The following is an 18,494-nucleotide window of genomic DNA, read 5'->3' on the forward strand; positions in this document are numbered from 1 at the left end:
TGCAGACACCGGTGTAGGCGCCGCGGCGCCGGCACGGGCGGGCTGGGCGGGCTGGGGCGCCCCGGTCCCAGCGCAAGCGGGGCTGTGCCGGGACCGGGGGATTGCGCTGAAACGCCGGCAGGGACAGGGGTAGCCGTGGGGGTTTGTCCCGCAGCGGGGCCCGTGGGCAGCTCAGGGTGTGCGGCGTGCGCTTGGAACGCCGGGGGGGGGGGGGGGGGGGGGGGTGGGCGGGCTCCCGCGGCAACGCGCACAGGGGGCGCTGGGGACGCAGCGCGGCCGCGCCAGGCGTGCTCGGCACCGCAGATCCGGGAGCCGCAGTGAACTGCAAAGGCGCAGCAGCGACGGGACTTGAGCCGCCGCCGGCCCCCCTGTATCGGCAAAGCGGGCGAGGGGGACGTGGGGGGCGGCAGGAGCGGCCGCACTGGCAGCGGCGGGGAAGCGGCAGACTGGGGGGCTGGGGCCACGGTGACGCTGGTGGGCGGGCCGTAGAGGCGGAACTGAGGGGCGGGGCCCGCGGTAGCCAGGACGGCGGGGACCGACGGCATGGCAAAGGCGGGGATGGTGGGAGTGGCTGGGGACGGGTGGCGGGACCGCGAAGGTGGCGGGCGGGGTGGCAGGGGTGAGCAGGGCTGCCGGTACCGGAGCTGTGCCGTCCGACGGGGAAGTGGGGGGCGTGTCCCGTTGGAGACTCGCGGCGGCAAGGGGCGGGCTCGCGGGAGGAGCGGAGCTCGGCGGGGCGGCTGCTGCCGGCATCTCCCTTGTAACAAACAGCTCAAACAGCACCCTGCAAGCTGGGACCAGCTCCGCGGCAGCCATGACCTGGCAGGAGATGCTATTAAAGTGCTTTAAAAACCTGTGTCCCAACAGTCACTGGTAAACACAGCTGAACGGTCAGCATTGGGGAAATTCATTAAAGTCCATTGTATAAGCTTTTTTTAACTCCTGTTGTGGTACTTTAAATTTACGACAGTCGCGCTTTACGGCACCTTTTACGACAGTCGCGCTTTACGGCACCTTTTACGACAGTTTTGCTTTACGGCAGTTTTGCGACAGTCGCGCTTTACGGCAGTTTTGCGACAGTCGCGCTTTACGGCACCTTTTACGACAGTTTTGCTTTACGGCAGTTTTGCGACAGTTTTGCTTTACGGCACCTTTTACGACAGTCGCGCTTTACGGCACCTTTTACGACAGTCGCGCTTTACGGCACCTTTTACGACAGTCGCGCTTTACGGCAGTTTTGCGACAGTTTTGCTTTACGGCACCTTTTACGACAGTCGCGCTTTACGGCACCTTTTACGACAGTCGCGCTTTACGGCACCTTTTACGACAGTCGCGCTTTACGGCAGTTTTGCGACAGTTTTGCTTTACGGCACCTTTTACGACAGTCGCGCTTTACGGCACCTTTTACGACAGTCGCGCTTTACGGCACCTTTTACGACAGTCGCGCTTTACGGCAGTTTTGCGACAGTTTTGCTTTACGGCACCTTTTACGACAGTCGCGCTTTACGGCACCTTTTACGACAGTCGCGCTTTACGGCACCTTTTACGACAGTCGCGCTTTACGGCACCTTTTACGACAGTCGCGCTTTACGGCAGTTTTGCGACAGTCGCGCTTTACGGCACCTTTTACGACAGTCGCGCTTTACGGCACCTTTTACGACAGTCGCGCTTTAGGGCAGTTTTGCGACAGTTTTGCTTTACGGCACCTTTTACGACAGTCGCGCTTTACGGCACCTTTTACGACAGTCGCGCTTTACGGCACCTTTTACGACAGTCGCGCTTTACGGCAGTTTTGCGACAGTTTTGCTTTACGGCACCTTTTACGACAGTCGCGCTTTACGGCACCTTTTACGACAGTCGCGCTTTACGGCAGTTTTGCGACAGTCGCGCTTTACGGCACCTTTTACGACAGTCGCGCTTTACGGCACCTTTTACGACAGTCGCGCTTTACGGCACCTTTTACGACAGTCGCGCTTTACGGCAGTTTTGCGACAGTCGCGCTTTACGGCACCTTTTACGACAGTCGCGCTTTACGGCACCTTTTACGACAGTCGCGCTTTACGGCAGTTTTGCGACAGTTTTGCTTTACGGCACCTTTTACGACAGTCGCGCTTTACGGCACCTTTTACGACAGTCGCGCTTTACGGCAGTTTTGCGACAGTTTTGCTTTACGGCACCTTTTACGACAGTCGCGCTTTACGGCACCTTTTACGACAGTCGCGCTTTACGGCACCTTTTACGACAGTCGCGCTTTACGGCAGTTTTGCGACTTTACTGCACCTTTTACGACAGTTTTGCTTTACGGCAGGACCTTTTATGGTACTTTTACAGTACTTTACAGCACTTTACAGTTTTTATTTTTTCATTTATTAATGTTTTTTTAATTTTTTTTATTTATTATTTAATTTTTTTAATAGCTTTTTCTTTTATTTTTTAATTTTTTTATTTATTTTTATTTTTTTCTATTTTCTATTTTTAGAGCTTTTATATTTTTTAATTTTTTTTAATTTTTATTTAATTTTATTTATTATTTAATTTTTAGATTTAGTTTTTCTTTTTTTACAGTTTTTTATTTTATTTTTTAAATTTTATTTTTATTTTTAATTTTTCTTTTTTTAAAGCTTTTTAGTTTATTTTTTAATTTTTTTTATTTAATTTTTTTTAGTTTTTCTATTTTTAAAGTTTTTTTTTTTTAATTTTTTTTAATTTTTCTATTTTTAAAGCTTTTTATTTATTTTTTAATTTTATTTTTTATTTCTTTTTTTTTTAATTTTTCTATTTTTAAAGCTTTTTAGTTTATTTTTTTAATTTTATTTTTTATTTAAATATTTTTTATATTTTTCTATTTTCAAAGCTTTTTATTTTATTTTTTAATTTTTTTTATTATTTAATTTTTAGATTTAGTTTTTCTTTTTTTACAGTTTTTTATTTGATTTTTTAAATTTTATTTTTATTTTTACTTTTTCTTTTTTTAAAGCTTTTTAGTTTATTTTTTATTTTATTTTTTATTTAATTTTTTTTATTTTTTCTATTTTCAAAGCTTTTTATTTTATTTTTTAATTTTTTTAAATTTAATTTTTTTTTAGTTTTTCTATTTTTATAGTTTTTTATTTTATTTTTTTTAATTTTTTTTTATTTTTCTATTTTTAAAGCTTTTTATTTATTTTTTAATTTTATTTTTTATTTATTTTTATTTTTAATTTGTCTTTTTTTAAAGCTTTTTAGTTTATTTTTTTAACTTTATTTTTTATTTAAATTTTTTTTATATTTTTCTATTTTCAAAGCTTTTTATTTTTTAATTTTTTTTATTATTTAATTTTTAATTTTAGTTTTTCTATTTTTAAAGTTTTTTATTTTATTTTTTAAATTTTTTTATTTTTAATTTTTCTATTTTTAAAGCTTTTTATTTTATTTTTTAATTTTATCTATTTTTTAATTTTTATTTTTAATTTTTCTTTTTTTAAAACTTTTTATTTTATGTTTTGTATTTTATTTCTTTTTTAATTTTTATTTTTAATTTTTTAAAGCTTTTTATTTTATTTTTTTATTTTTATTTATTATTTAATTTTTATTTTTCGTTTTTCTATTTTTAAGTTTTTTATTTTTTTATTTTTATTTTTTATTTAATTTTTATTTTTCTATTTTCTATTTTTAAAGCTTCTTATTTTATTTTTAATTTTTTTCTTTAATTTTTATTTTTAATTTTTCTGGTTTTAAAGCTTTTTTTATTTATTATTTAATTTTTAATTTTAATTTTTCTATTTTTAAATCTTTTTTATTTAATTTTATTTTTAATTTTTTCATTTTTTCAAGCTTTTTATTTTATTTTTTAATTTTATTTTTTATTTAATTTTTTTTTAATTTTTTTATTTTAAAGCTTTTTTATTTAATTTTTTTTTTAAATTTTTCTATTTTTAAAGCTTTTTATTTTACTTTTTAAATTTTTTTAATTTTTATTTTTCTATTTTCTAGTTTTAAAGCTTTTTATTTTTTAAATTTTATTTATTATTTAATTTTTATTTTTAATTTTTCTATTTTTAAAGCTTTTTATTTTACTTTTTAAATTTTTTTAATTTTTCTAGTTTTAAAGCTTTTTATTTTATGTTTTTTTATTATTTAATTTTTATTTTTATTTTTTCTATTTTTAAAGCTTTTTATTTTATTTTTTAATTTTTTTATTTAATTTTCATTTTTATTTTTCTATTTTTGAAGCTTTTTATTGTGTTTTTTAAATTTTTTTATTTAATTTTCATTTTTCTATATTCTATTTTTAAAGCTATTTATTTTATTTTTTTTATTTTATTCTTCATTTAATTTTTATTTTTCTATTTTCTATTTTTAAAGCTTTTTATTTTTTTAATTTTATTTTTTTTTAATCTTTCTAATTTTAAACCTTCCTATTTTATTTTTTGATTTTATTTATTATTTAATTTTTATTTTTCTATTTTCTATTTTTAAAGCTTTTTATTTTTTTAATCTTTCTAATTTTAAACCTTCCTATTTTATTTTTTGATTTTATTTATTATTTAATTTTTATTTTTATTTTTTCTATTTTTAAAGCTTTTTATTTTTTTAATTTATTTTTATATTTATTTTTAATTATTCTATTTTTAAAGCTTTTTATTTTATGTTTTTAATTTTTTTATTTAATTTTCATTTTTTATTTTCTATTTTTGAAGCTTTTTATTGTGTTTTTTAAATTTTTTTGTTTATTTTCATTTTTCTATTTTCTATTTTTAAAGCTATTTATTTTAATTTTTTTTATTTTATTTTTCATTTAATTTTTATTTTTCTATTTTCTATTTTTAAAGCTTTTTATTTTTTTTAATTTTATTTATTATTTTTTTAATCTTTCTAATTTTAAACCTTCCTATTTTATTTTTTGATTTTATTTATTATTTAATTTTTATTTTTCTATTTTCTTTTTTTAAAGCTTTTTATTTTTTTAATTTTATTTATTATTTTTTTATCTTTCTAATTTTAAACCTTCCTATTTTATTTTTTGATTTTTTTTCTATTTTTAAAGCTTTTTATTTTTTTAATTTATTTTTATTTTTATTTTTAATTATTCTATTTTTAAAGCTTTTTATTTTATGTTTTTAATGTTTTTATTTAATTTTCATTTTTTATTTTCTATTTTTGAAGCTTTTTATTGTGTTTTTTAAATTTTTTTGTTTAATTTTCATTTTTCTATTTTCTATTTTTAAAGCTATTTATTTTTTTATTTTATTTATTATTTTTTTATCTTTCTAATTTTAAACCTTCCTATTTTATTTTTTGATTTTTTTTTTCTATTTTTAAAGCTTTTTATGTTTTTAATTTTATTTTTTATTTAATTTTTATTTTTAATTTTTCTATTTTTAAAGCTTTTTTTAAATTTGTTATTTTTAATTTTTTAATTTTTCAAGCGTTTTATTTTATTTTTTTAATTTTTTTTATTTAATTTTTATTTTTCTATTTTCTATTTTTAAAGCTTTTTATTTTATTTTTTTAATTTTATTTTTTATTTCATTTTTATTTTTAATTTTTCTATTTTTAAAGCTTTTTCTTCTATTGTTTTAATTTTATTTTTTATTTAACTTTTATTTGTATTTTTTCTATTTTTAAAGCTGTTTATTTTATTTTTTTAATTTTGTTTTTTATTTAATTTTTATTTTGAATTTTTCTATTTTCTCCTTCAGTTTTGGGATCCAGTGCTGATTGCAACCAGGTCTGGTGAGAGAAATGATCATAAATACACCACGTTTCTCTGTGGCTCCTGAAAATACAAGAGCGGGTGTGGCCCAAGGCAGGTGTTGTGGTCAGATCCTGTCTGCTCTGCACGGAGTTTTTGGTCCCTGGGAACCTCTTGTGTGGGGCAGGAGTTCATGTTGCAGCATCTCCTGCTGGGCTTCACTCCCAGATCCTCCAGTAATGATAGCTGAGGGTTATCTGGCTGCACTGGCCAAAGATGCTCTGCTCAGACACCTTCTTCAATTCTTTCAGGTCCCATCAGCTTTCATAGCCTTGTATATTTTTAAATCCTTTGACATTTGAAACACTGTTGCCCTGCAAGGCCTTCTGCTAAATCCCAGCTTCTCAGAAGGCCCAAGGGGACAGGGTTGGCCAAGGGTGGAGCTATTCTGGGTTTGTTGGTGGTGCATTGTAGTGAACAGTGTGTTCAGAGCTGCTCTGCTGGTTCTGCCTATCACTTTGACAGGGAAGGAGTGTACTGGGATATGATAAATCACTGAATTGTCACTTCTAAATGCTGCTTGCAATGAAAACATTGTGTATAAACCCTCCTAAATGGGGTTAAATTTCTCTGCTCTAATCCTTCCCTCCCACCCCTCCACTGCTGCTCTAAGTATGATTCCTTAGTAGCTCAGTCTTTCTTTGTGTTTTGTTTGACATTTATGCCCACTTTCCCCAAAGCTCTGGGGGTTCTTTTTAAAATATTATATTGATTTTTTTTCTTGGTTTAAAAAAAAACTGAAATACACACACACACACACACACAAGAAGCAGGTCTCCATGGCCCAGCAAGTCTCTGCAAGGCTTAAAGGAGCATCCCATTTCCACAGATGGCTTTTTTTTTTTAATGGGTTATGTTGCTGGGAAGATCTGGAAAGAGTGCATGTCCCTCATTCCAGTTTGGATGTCTTGTTTAAAGAAATGTGTTCTTTCAGCTCTTGGAGAGCATAGTTTTGGATTCATCCTCCCATCCTCCAGTCTTGGTGGCTCTGTTATTTTTTTATTTCCCTTTCTCTGCCCTCTTCCCTGCCCTCACTCCCCTGATGGCTGCAGGAGATGTGACTCAGGCACTCATCACTGCTCTGTAGCTTCTTTAGAGAGCTAAAACTGACTGGGTCTTTCACCCTCCTCTCATAGCAGTGGTGCAGAGTGAGGCACATGGCAGGGCAGGGGTTTTAGCTGTTGTTTTATCTTCTGGTTTGATGTTTAACACATGAGGTAGAAGAACCCAAGCCCCTGCTCACCATGTCAGGCTAGGCTGCAGGGGAGCACATTGACAGCAACGCAGTGGCTGCACCGCAACCACAATCAATCTGACAGAAAAGGGGTTTAAGGCTTCTAACGGTGCCATGGTGACTGAGCTGAGCCCAACCTGGGTCTAGCTTAATCCCTGATCTGTGTAAAGCCCTCTCCTGTGCTTTCCTGAGGCTGGGACAGCTGGAGAGGTTGCTCTGCATGAGCACAGGATGGCAGCTGTGGGCTGAAACTTGCTGAGCTGCCTCCCCAATACGTGATGGGGTTGTGAGGGATTTAAAAGAAAAAACATTACAATGTCTTTGTCAGTCTTCCATGCTCACTTAAGCTGGCTGTTGGTGATTTGTAGTATTTTTTAAAATAAAAACCAAATGCTTTCCCTTTATAAGTAAATATGCTATGAAGAGGGCTTCAAAGGAAAGATGAATAGTTACTATCCACCTGTTGGTTAATTCATTGGTTGATGGTCCATATACTGCATTTTTTAATGTTACTGATACCTGACACAGACCATTCCCAAGCTGTTTGATAATTTTTCATCAGCCATCTGCATCAGCATCATCTGCATGACCAGTGATGGCCAAAAAGCAGGAAGGAGAGAAAGGGGTTAAGCTGTAGGCAGGAAAGGGAAGGCAGAAACCAATTAGCAAACAATTGGCACCTGGGCTCCATTGAAGACTAAAAGTGGGGGAAAATGGCTTAATTGAAAAATCTGCCTATTGTGTGTGTAATCTCCAAGGGGAAACAAACAAACCCATTCAAAGGAAGGAGAAAAAAGGCAAAGAATTAAAAAATCCTTGTGCTGTTGTGCAGAATTGGGGGGTTTAACTCTTCCCAGTCTCAGGCAGAAATATTTTTATAACCAAACCACCTCCCTTTTTAAAGCATTTAGTTGGATTGAGTAATTTCTTAAGTCCTCCATCATCAGGACCAGTTTGGGTTTGGCAGCTCAAACACCAAAGCTCTTGGCAAGGCCAGGACGAGTTCAGTGGTTCTCCCTGTGCTGAAAGAGAGGAGAAAAGGGAAGTTAAGCTCACTGCAGAATCAAAGACTCCTGCGTTTAATCTTTTGTCTTGGATTGCTCACCATGGAGTTTTAGCCATAAAAAAGGGGAGTTTTTTTCCAAATCAAATTAAAAAGTGCTCTTTCCCAGTGCTTTTATTCCAGACATTCCAAGAAAGCTCATTTTTCTTCTAGCATTCTTTCCCTAATTTTAGCAGAACCATTCTCATCCCAGACCCCACTCATCAGTTGTTCAATCCTTTGGCACTGGATCTGGACAAAGGAAGGGACACATCTGGGTCACAGGAAAGCACGGAGAGAAACCCTCCAAAACTGGACAGAGAAAAATGAAATGCAGGAAGACAGAGCCTGCAGACAGAGAAAAATGAAATGCAGGAAGACTTACCTGGAGCTGGATGCTCTCTGCACTGGGCTTCCTTTAAAGGAATGGATTTGCTGCTAAACACATCTCAGGCTCAGATATGACCAGGGAGAAGGTGGGATGGAGATGAGGAGTCAGACAGGGAATAGCCAGGGAGATGCAGGGCCCAGGAACATCAAGGATGGAGAAGAGAAGGAACAGGGATTGCTCTCCTTGTTTAGATCCATCAGTGCTGGGAGCTTGGGAAGCACGTGAGGGTACCAGAGGGATGCTGGGCAGGAGCAGGAGAACTCCAGGATAAGGGCAAGCTGCTCCCACTCCAGGGCTGGGCCAGGGAAGGAGGGGAATTATTCCTCTCCCCTTTCCAGTGGGATGCAGGTGCCACCCCATGCAGAGGCAGGAAAACTGCTTTGCAATCAAGTACAAAACCTACCTGGCAAGCCCAGGATGCCAGCAGCCGTTTCTCCTGGATTTCCTCTCCGCAATCTTTGGTACTGGCAGACGCCACTCCCGGCCGAGCCGCCTTCTTTGTTGTGGTACCCTTAAGCATCCCCCACTCCTCACACAGGCATTTCTCTTGCCGGCTGCCTCTACCCGGTCCCGACGCCGATCCCGCGCTCTCAGCGCCCTTTTCTGCTGCTTTTCCCGGCGGCAGAAAACGATTGGCGGGGTCAGCGGCACCGGAGCCCGGGGAACCGCGGCAGGGAGCGGCGGCGACGCCTCTGCTGGAGTCTGCAGAGTGCGGCCGGAGCCCGACCCGGCTCACGCAGGCTCCTGGTACGCGGGCGCTTCGCCATCTTGGAACGGGAGCTCCGTCCCCGCCGCGCCTCCGCCGCCCGCCCAAAGCGGCCCCGCCGCTGTCCTTCTTCCCAGGCACCGCCCCGCTCGAGCCCGGCCGCGGCCCTTTGCCCTCCCCACTGCGCCTCACCGCTCCCCTCTGTGCTCAGCGCCGCTCTGTGCACACAGGGTGGCAGCACCGCCCCCCTGCCCGGCCCGGGCCGGACGCGCTATGGGGCAGGCAGGGAACGGAGGCCGAAGCTGCAGGAGAGCCTTTTGTATTTATTCCCTTCAGCCCCAGCAGCTGTTCCTGCGGCTTAAGGGCACTTGATTGGTTCATTCCTAGGTAAAAACGTTATAACACTGGTTTCAAAACGACTACGCATCTCTAGTCAGAGTTTCCAACATTCCTGTATACAATAGAATGGATAGATTCTTTCCAAATCATTCTTTACAAATGGTTTTAGAGATAAATTCCAATTCTTTGCCAATACCTATAAAAACGAAAAACTTGACTGGTTTTGATGTTCTACACCCACCCCTCCGTGTGAATTTTCTGGCAGCTTTTTGTCCCTCCACAGCAAACCTTTCTCTTGTGTTGGGACAGAGATGGGGACACAGCCATGTCACTCCAGGGCTTTCTCCACCATTTTATTAGAAGATGTCCAGAAAAACACATCTTTTCATAGCCAATGCTCAGAGAAGAAGGCACCAGAGTTCAAATGGAGTTCAGGCAAGGGGCACATAGAGATAAGGCACTTGTGCTCCAGCAGGGACAGGCACAATGGCATCCTTCAGCAGGACATGGATGGGGCTGGAAGAGGGGCCAGGATGCAATGGAGATACCTGCTCTTTGCCCTGGTCAAATCCAGCCTTGCCTCTCTCCCTCATGGCCTTGACTCATGAACTGGGAGGCAGGACCAGCCTGGAAGGGCAGGTGCGTGTCAGTGACAACCTGGCACTGCAGGAAGGGACCACCACCCATGGGGTGGCACGGCCAGGTGGGGTGGCAGCAGTGGCCCATGGGGATCATCCTTGCACACATCCCACGACAGGGACTGTCCCACGCTGCCCAGCTGGCAGCCACCCCAAGCAGCTGCAAGTGCCAGCTGCTGAGCAAGATGTGGAAAATATAAAGGAAACAAAACAAAACAAAACAAAAAGAAACCTCCCCCCACCCCACCTCCCCCCAGTCACCCCCAGAACAGCCCTTGGAAATGCCCAACACTGGGCGCTGGCAGGATGGAAACGTCCTTCATCCAAGAAGGATCCCTCCCGGCTCCTTATCTCTCTCTGTAGCAGAAGACTCCAAACCTGCCCTTTCTGGGGAAGCCGAAGCTGCGCACACCGGGCTCCGCGGGGCCGCAGTTGGCCCGGGGTGTGACAATGGGGTAGCGGACACTGCCATCTGCCAGCCAGCCGGCATTGCAGCGGTCCAGCCCCGCCAACTTCCAGGCGGAGTAGAGCTGCCCCACCCGGGCGATCTCGGCCCCTGCATCCTGGCAGCTCTGCTTGGCCTCCTCCAGCGTCATCCCAGCCGGGCGGTCCAGGTAGAAAACCTCTCCTAGGAGGGAGAGCGGAGCGTGAGAGGGGAGCATCATCCCGAGCATCCCCATCTGGAATGCCTGCAACAACCCCAGCCAGGCCCTAACAGGGAGGGACACACAGCACCTTCCGAGCATCCCAGCCCCACCCCTGGCCCAGAACGCACCTTTGAGGGCGGAGGAGAAGCAGAAGGCATCGAAGCGGTGCAGGTGGCGGTGCCGCGGGCCGTAGCTGCGGATGCCCGGGGCGAGGTGCACGCCCCCGCAGGGCTTGCGGGGCAGGCGGATGGGGTACTGCACCGTGCCATCGGCCAGCCAGCCCGCGTTGCACCAGTCCAGCCCCTCGCTCCACGCCTGGAAGAGCTGGTTAAAGTTGGCGAGGATGGCACCTTGGTCCTGGCACACTTGCTCGGCTTCGTGGAAATTGAGCCTGTACTGCCCGCGGGGAGGCTGGTAGGGGAACACGATGCCTGGAGGCAGATGGGACACTCAGCTGGCTCCACGGGCAGCCCACCCAACCCGAGCCCAGCCCCAGCAGGAGCCACAGGGGTCCGCAAGCCGCGTCAAATTCAGGCTCTGGGACAGGGACCACCTCCGTGTGGCGGAGACAAGGCTCAGGCATGCAGGGATGGGGCCGCTCTGGACATGCAGGCGCCAGCAGCGAGTTGCCAGCGACATCTGGTGGCACAGGGACACACGGGCTCGGTCCTGGGGACACAAGGACCCCCTCACGGGGACAGCACCTGCATATACAGGGATGCACAGACTATAATGGGGACGCAGGGACCACCACCACGGTCCTGGGAACGCACAGACAGTGGTCCCAGGGAGGCATGGACCACCCCTGTGGGGATGGAGAGATCGTTGTCATGGAGATGCACAGGCTTCAGGAACAGGGATACAAGGGTGAGCATCCCCATGATCCCAGGGGCCACATGGACCACCAGCATGGGGATGAATGAACCTCTGCCGTGGGGATGGATGGACAACAGAAGCACGGGCATCACCACTTTGGACACAGTCACAAGGACTGGTAGGGACGAGTCACTGTGGGATGCGGGGCCAGGGACCAAGGGGGTGGAGCAGGGACAAGAAAAGGGGACATTTCCACAGCTCTGAGCTCCAAAGCAATGTCAGGGCTGAGTCAGGTCCCTCATGACAAATGAGCAAGAGAGGCTGGAGCAGTCACCAAGGATCAGTACAAGATGCATTGGAATATCCAGAGCTGGGAGGGGAGGGGACAGCTCCACGTAATGCAGCACAGTGGGAAGATGGGTGGGTAAAGGCAGGAACTGCTGCAGCCGTGGGGTCACTCCCAACTCTGACTCCAACAGCACCCTTGGTGTCCCAGCTGAGCAGACAGCTCTGGGCTCACTCACTCCTGAGGCCAGAGCCGCACAGCCCCAAGCCAAAAGCATCCCAGCCCTTTTCTGCCGTGATCAAGCTCCCCAGCTCCCTGCCTTGCTGCATCCCCAAAGGAGAAGGTACCACAGAAAGGCCAGGCTGACTGGCTTGGCACAGAGGGTGGTGTGATCCCCAGCATGCCCCCACCTTGCAGCCGGAGGTCCACAACGTCGCTCTCATCCTCCAGCCCATCGATGACCTCGCAGCGGAATTTGCCATCGTCCTTCAAGCGCACGTCGCTGATGACCAGCGAGGCCTCGTGCCAGCTGGCCTCACCGGCCTGGCGCATGTGGGCACGGCCCTTGAAGTCCCCAAAGGCCACGTAGGTCTTGCCAATGGCCACCATCACATCCTGCTCTTTGGTGTAGTCGTCCCGCAGCTTGGACCACTTGATGCGGATTTTGCGCTTAGGTCCCAGGTCGGGCTCGTAGCGGTAGCGGCAGGGCAGGGTGACGTTGGCACCATTGTAGCTGTAGACAGGGTCTCTGGAGGCTTCCACCACTAGCCTGGATCCACTAAAATAATCCACTGGGGGGAAGAAGGAAGGTGTGATAGGCATGTCAGGATCCAGGGCTGGGCATCCCCAAATCTTCCCTCCAGCCACCACCTCTTCTACCATGAGCATCCCCCAAGTATCCCTGAAGCATTCCCACCTGCTCCTCTGGGCCCCACATCCCACCAAGTGATGGGTTTCCACCCCACCCAGGGGCAGGGGGCACTTCAGCCTCCTGTGACAACCTCCTGACAACCTGCAACCAGCCCCCATTGTCCCCCATATACCTTTGTCCTGTTCGTCGCTATTGTCATTCATGATGTGGTTGTAGTAGAAGCCGTTGTGGAAGGGGTGGTAGGAGCCACTGGCCAGGTGCAGCAGGATGGCCTTCAGGAGCAGTGGGAGCAGCAGCATGGCTGGGAAGCAAACCCGGGCTGCAGAGGGGAAAGGACTGCTGTGACACCCCCAAATAGCCAGGAGAAAGGCAGCACTGCCTGGCAGTGGTGCTAACCATACCAGGGGTGCAAGGAGAGGGTGGCAAGAGCCAGCAGAGCAGCTTGCCTGCCTGCAGGGGAGAGTGCAGGCAACCTGAGCCGTGCCCCCAGACCCGCCTTCCTCCCAGTCCCTTCCATCCTCATCCTCCCACCTGGCTCACACCGCACACCTCCACATTCCCTGCCCATTGTGAGGGTGCCCATTGAGGGGAGCACCTGGCCCCAGGGCAAGTCGGGGACGGGGCAGCTGGAGGAATGGGATCCCAGGGTGTCCTTTGGACAGGGAGCACTGGGAAAAGGTCACGTAGGGGTGCAGGGGGAGAGAAGTGGCTGAGCCCCACTGTAAAGCAGCCAGCTCGGTTTACAGAGGCAGCCGAGCGTGCAGCCCGACCAAGGAGTGGGGGAGAGAGCTCGGGCTGCCTCCACTGCCCCAGCTCGGGACAAAGCCCAGCAGGACTCACTGTCCTGGCCAAGGACCCCCTCCTCCAACCCAGGGCTGCCCCTCTGCATCACAGACATGCCTGGCACCGACCCCATGTGACACATTTGGCTGCCAAAGCACATCCCATGGGTGGGGGGCAGCCTGGCTACACCACGACACCAGAAATGTGCACTGTCCGAGCTCTGGGGGCCAGGACACTCAAGGGTGCCCTGCCCGGGGCTCACCCGGGGTGCTACCAGCAGAATTGGCTGCTTGTGAGCATTCTTGGAGCCGGCAGAGGGGGCCCGGCACCCGGCAAGCCTCCGGCAGACCCCTTCCCAGACCAGGGTGGGGTCTGACATCCGTGCCCTTAGACAAGGCTCACGAGTGCCTGCAAACATACCCCGGGCCAGGGGGCTGTGGGAGAGCAGATGCTCAACCCGGAAGGGTCCAATACCGGGTACAGTGGTGCTCTGCAGGCTCCGGGGCGTGAAACCAGCTGCTCCCACCGCAGCTTGCTCAATCCCAGGCTCTCCCCTGCAGCCGGTGCCTCTGCTCACCGTGGGGTGCAGCCGCACTTTGCCACCACGCACTGTGGCCGGCAGCGCCGGTGCCCGGGGGCGCAGGGTGCCGGCGCAGCCCCGGGAGCCGGCGCGGCAGCGGCGGCGCTGCTGGCCCCGGAGCCTGGGGACACCGCGGGGACACGTGCTGCCCACGCGACACACGGTGGGCTCGAGGCTCGGCAGCTTCACGCCTCGCTGTGCAGGGCACCAGCCCCGCTCCCCCTGCACCCCAGTGCCGGCTGACCCCCCGGAACCCAGCGCTGCAGTGATGTGCAGCGCGCCCCACGCTCTCAGCTGTGAGCATCGTGCTGCAGCACCCAGCACGGCGATGCCTGGCACCCACAGCAGTGATGCCCGGCTCCCTCCACGGCAATGCCAGCCCCCCCTGCCCTTCGCGGCAAGCAGGGTGCCCATCGCCCCGCGGTGCCAGCCCTCCCCAGTCCCGGCACTGGGGCCAAGCCCTACTCACGCTGGTTGCGGGCAGGCTGCGGGCAGGCGTGCAGGCGGGCTGCAGGCTGATGCACTGTGTTTAGGGCTCTTGCAAGGCTGAGAGGAAGCAGCTCCAGGGCCTGCCTCTTAAAGGGAAACACACGCCTTTCCCAACCCCCTGCTCGCAGCCCGGAGCTGGGGTGGGTGCCCCCGGCCCCCGCCTGCCCACCATGCCTGGGTGATGGCCTCACCGTGCCTCCTCACACTGCCCACATGGTGCCCACACACCTTCTCTGCGGTGTGCCAGCTGCCTGCACTGCCCCCGACGTGGAAGGGGCAGCAGTGGGGACAAATGTTCTCTGTTGGGGCTAGCGGGATCCTGTGGTGTCCCAAGCAAAGCCCCGGTGAAGCCACAGTGCCAGGGAAGAAGAGACATCCCTTGTCCCACATCCCACTGGAGGGGACTGGCCACAGTCTCCAGACAAAGGAGGTGTCCCACACACATGTGGCAGGAGCAGGCACAAGCAGCTCAGGACAGGTGGGCTGTGGCACGGAGTGATCTGTGCCCAGTGCCTGCCTGCTCTGGAATTCAGGAGAGACAGCTGAGCTGCGGGGTTCAGCCCCTTCAGGCTCTGCTTGATGCTGTGGGGACAAAGCAGAGGTACAGAAACCAGGGCAAAAACTCTGGGGTGCCCAGTAGCGCCCATCTGTGGGGGCATCATCCCTAAACTTGGGCGATGCCCTCCATGCCAGCTCCCACTGGCACCCAGGCAGGCAGATAGGAGGACGGAGTCCTCAGGAAGGGCAGCACGGCGGCCGCACCGCCAGGGGATACCGGTCAGGGGATGGACAGAAGGGACAAACAGAGGAACCACGATGCGGCGTGTGCCCTGACCCATCGACCCGCTGTCCCCGTCCAGCGAGCCGCTTCACCCCCCACTTTGTTGTTTTACGGCGAGGAAATGAGGCGCGGGGGCCCCGGTCCAGCTTTTGCCGCCGTGCAGGATGGCTTCAAGCCGGAAAGAAAACAACCCGTGTAAAAACAAACGGCCCGAGGCTGGCTGCGGGGCGAAGGGGGCCGGGAGCCCAGCCCGGAGCGCTCGGGGAGCGATGCTGCCTGCCCGCCGCCGCCGCGCTGATAGCGAGCAGCCAGCAAGGAAACGGCGTTATCTGCCGCCAGCGCCGGCACCACTGCTGCCCCGGGGGAAGCCCCCACCAGGGGTGGCTGCGGGACCCAGGGTCTGGAGGCACTGCTTTTCCTTGTTCTCTTTTTCCCGGGGTCTGGAGGCACTGCTCTTCCTTGTTCTCCTTTTCCCTGCACACCCCTAGCCCTGCCAGCGCTCCCTGACCAGGGATGGCTGCGGGACCCAGGGTCTGGGGGCTCTTCCTTGTTTTCTTTGTGCCTGCACACCCCCAGCCCTGCCAGCCCTCCCCGACCAGGGATGGCTGCGGGATCCAGGGTCTGGAGGCACTGCTTTTCCTTGTTCTCTTTTTCCCGGGGTCTGGAGGCACTGCTTTTCCTTGTTCTCTTTTTCCCGGGGTCTGGAGGCACTGCTCTTCCTTGTTCTCCTTTTTCCCTGCACACCCCTGGCCCTGGCAGCCCTGGCCGAGGCGGGACGCGGCGGAGCCGGGCTGCCCCGGCCGCGGGAGTGTGACGGCCGGGCGCGCCGCCTGCTCACCTGCCCGGAGCAGCCCGACCCGCAGCCCGCAATGCAGGCACAATTACACCTTCCGGCATGGGGCCACTGCACTGCCTGCATCCTGGCCGAGGGTCGCTGCTAACCCCCAGCCCTGCCGCTTGGCCGGAGGAGGTGGTGGGATGGTGTCCCAGCTGCATCCTGGCTGTCAGTGCCCCGCTGTAGCTGCTTGCCCAAGTTGTTCTAGTGATCCAGCAGTTGGGATGGTTCCCTCCACCCTCGGGCTGTGCAGGAAACAGACAGCCCTGTTGGGGCACGCTGCTCCCTGGCATGGCTGTCCCATTGTTCCAGAACCGAGGAACAAGCCCCACAGTGTCCTGCACTGCCTGCACCACAGCACCTGCCAGCAGCCTGAGCAGGGGAGCAGCAGCAGAGAAGGGGACAGGGATGCTTTCTGGCACCTCTTCTCAGCACCAGCTCCTGCCTCACCTTGGGCCACTCTTTTGTGGACGTGGGCAGTGATTTCTCCATCTCCTCCTAGGGAGCAGAGGCATGAGGAAGGATCTGGCCACCAGCAGACCCTGAGGAAGAAGTGATCTTCTTCATTCCTTCCCACTTCTCACTGTCTTTTTGTTTTCTATTCCCAGAAATGTACCTGGGTGTGACCACAGGTTTCAGGTTGAGCAAAGCCGTGCAGGGTCAGGGAAGCTCTGACCTGGGAGCACATGTTTAGGGCACGTGTCTAGGGCTGGCTGAGCATTTGGCTGAATGGGAGCCATAAAAGTGTCATCCCCATCTTCCCCACCTCAAAGCCAACACCTGACAGCTCTGCTGTGGCCTCAGCAGAGATTTGTCCATGAAATGGTGCTTGCACAGGATGATTCCAGCAGGAACACTCACATTCCTGGTGGGAAGGAGGAGGATTTGTGATCTGTGCTGGGCTTTCCGGGTGGTGGTGAGAGGATGCTCTCCCCGACGGCTGCTTCCTGAGGAACCAGCTGCCAGCAGCTGGCAGCAGTCAGCAGGGTGCCACAGCCTGCTGGCCATCCCGGCCTTCCTGCTGTCCCAGCAACCCAGCCACGTCCGGGAAGAGCATCCAAGGCACAGGGACAAGCCCTGAGGGGCTGTGCATGGCAGGGAGGGCACTCTGGCTCTCCCAATCCCCCCATCCTGCAACTCCAGGGGATGAAGGAAATGCCACGAGGCTGGGAAGCTGCTCAGAATCCATCAGAGGGGCTTGCTTGGGGGGTAGCAATAGGCAGGGGGAGCAGCAGTGGGGGGCTGAGGATGCATCCCCCACTCTGGTGTGCAGCATCTGCTCCTGTCACCCTCCTCGTGGAGCCCCTGCCATATCCCTGGCTCACGGCTGTCTCGGCTGGACTCAAAGCGAACTGCTCTTATCTCTGCCTCAGCTTCCCGATGATAAGGGTGGCATGTCTGGAGGTGAACTGGGCAGACTGTCCCCCCTGTCCCTGTCTCTATCTGTGGCTGCTATTTGTCACCAAGCAGCTGCAGCCACAGCCACAATGAATTCAGCCCAGTCTTCACAAGCAGATCCCCAGCTCCTCTGATGCCCACGGCTGGTACTCGCAGGGCAAGGCAAGAGCCCAGCTCCCATAGGCAAGGCCAAGGAGGAGATGCCTGGCTGAGCAGGGCACTTGTGGCCAAGGGAGGTGCAGGAAGATTGTCCAGAGCTGCAGGGACAGAGAGCTGTGGTAAGACATGGATGACACTTGGCTATTCATGCCGATTTCAGGGGTCCCCTCCCAGTGTGGCAGATTCTGGACATGAGCAAAGCTCCTCTGTCCTGTTCACCACAATGTTCCCTACATGGGATCACACCCTCAGTGCAGGCAGATCCTGCTCCAGCAGCATCCATGCCCCAGCCCTTCCCAAGAAGGCTCTGTTTGGAACATCCCCACAGGCAGCTCTTGCAAAATTCACAGCTCCCTCCAGCCCTGGAGGCATGCTTGAGTGTAAGAGCCGATCTAGCTCCAAGCTGGGGGATTTACTCCAGGATCAAAGCCAAAGGAGGAGACACAGGGTGTGGGTGCTGATAGAGGCTTCCCCTCCCCAAGTCCCATCCCGCCACGCCTGGACAGCTGTGAGCAGTCTCCAGCAGCTGTGACAGGGTGGAGACGGTGGGAAAGATGCACACAAAGCCCTGAGATACCCTGTTTTTCAGGCAGGGAAGGGAGCTAGGGGGATCTGTGAAGGCAGGAGAGGTGCAGGGCCAGCACAGCACCCCCCAGGGTGGAGGAGTCAAGGGGCTCAGGAGGGAATCCTGGAGGATCACCAGACCAGACAGACTTTGGGAGATGGACTTTGGGGAGGCACAGGTCAGACAAGCCAACACCCCCA

At 49.2% G+C, this 18,494-nt stretch overlaps 1 protein-coding gene and 1 long non-coding RNA gene across 2 annotated transcripts; both read right to left on the reverse strand.

Moving 5' to 3' along the window:
• Positions 1 to 7,773: 7,773 nt before the first annotated feature.
• LOC129126453 (uncharacterized) lies at positions 7,774 to 9,432 on the reverse strand. Its single transcript, XR_013184148.1, has 2 exons — positions 8,805 to 9,432; positions 7,774 to 7,990 (listed from the first exon to the last, which is right to left on the reverse strand). It is a non-coding gene; the product is annotated as an uncharacterized LOC129126453 (long non-coding RNA).
• A 342-nt stretch (positions 9,433 to 9,774) lies between these two features.
• On the reverse strand, positions 9,775 to 15,315 carry HAPLN3 (hyaluronan and proteoglycan link protein 3). The gene is made up of 5 exons (XM_054642269.2): positions 14,537 to 15,315; positions 12,877 to 13,023; positions 12,244 to 12,624; positions 10,860 to 11,162; positions 9,775 to 10,712 (listed from the first exon to the last, which is right to left on the reverse strand). The coding sequence occupies exons 2-5, from the start codon at positions 13,001 to 13,003 to the stop codon at positions 10,432 to 10,434; spliced, it is 1,092 nt and encodes a 363-aa protein (XP_054498244.2). The 5' UTR covers positions 13,004 to 13,023; positions 14,537 to 15,315; the 3' UTR covers positions 9,775 to 10,431.
• Positions 15,316 to 18,494: the final 3,179 nt, after the last annotated feature.

This window comes from Agelaius phoeniceus, chromosome 13 (genome assembly GCF_051311805.1).
Source record: "Agelaius phoeniceus isolate bAgePho1 chromosome 13, bAgePho1.hap1, whole genome shotgun sequence".
Lineage (NCBI taxonomy): Eukaryota > Metazoa > Chordata > Aves > Passeriformes > Icteridae > Agelaius > Agelaius phoeniceus.

Bases quoted from the DNA above. Each gene is read 5' to 3' on its own strand.
- HAPLN3 (XM_054642269.2), bottom strand. From the start codon at position 13,003: ATGCTGCTGCTCCCACTGCTCCTGAAGGCCATCCTGCTGCACCTGGCC. The intron at 11,163-12,243 runs GTGGGGGCATGC...ATCTGCCTCCAG, and splicing joins TGTGGACCTCCGGCTGCAAG to GCATCGTGTTCCCCTACCAG. The intron at 10,713-10,859 runs GTGCGTTCTGGG...TCTCCCTCCTAG, and splicing joins CTTCTCCTCCGCCCTCAAAG to GAGAGGTTTTCTACCTGGAC.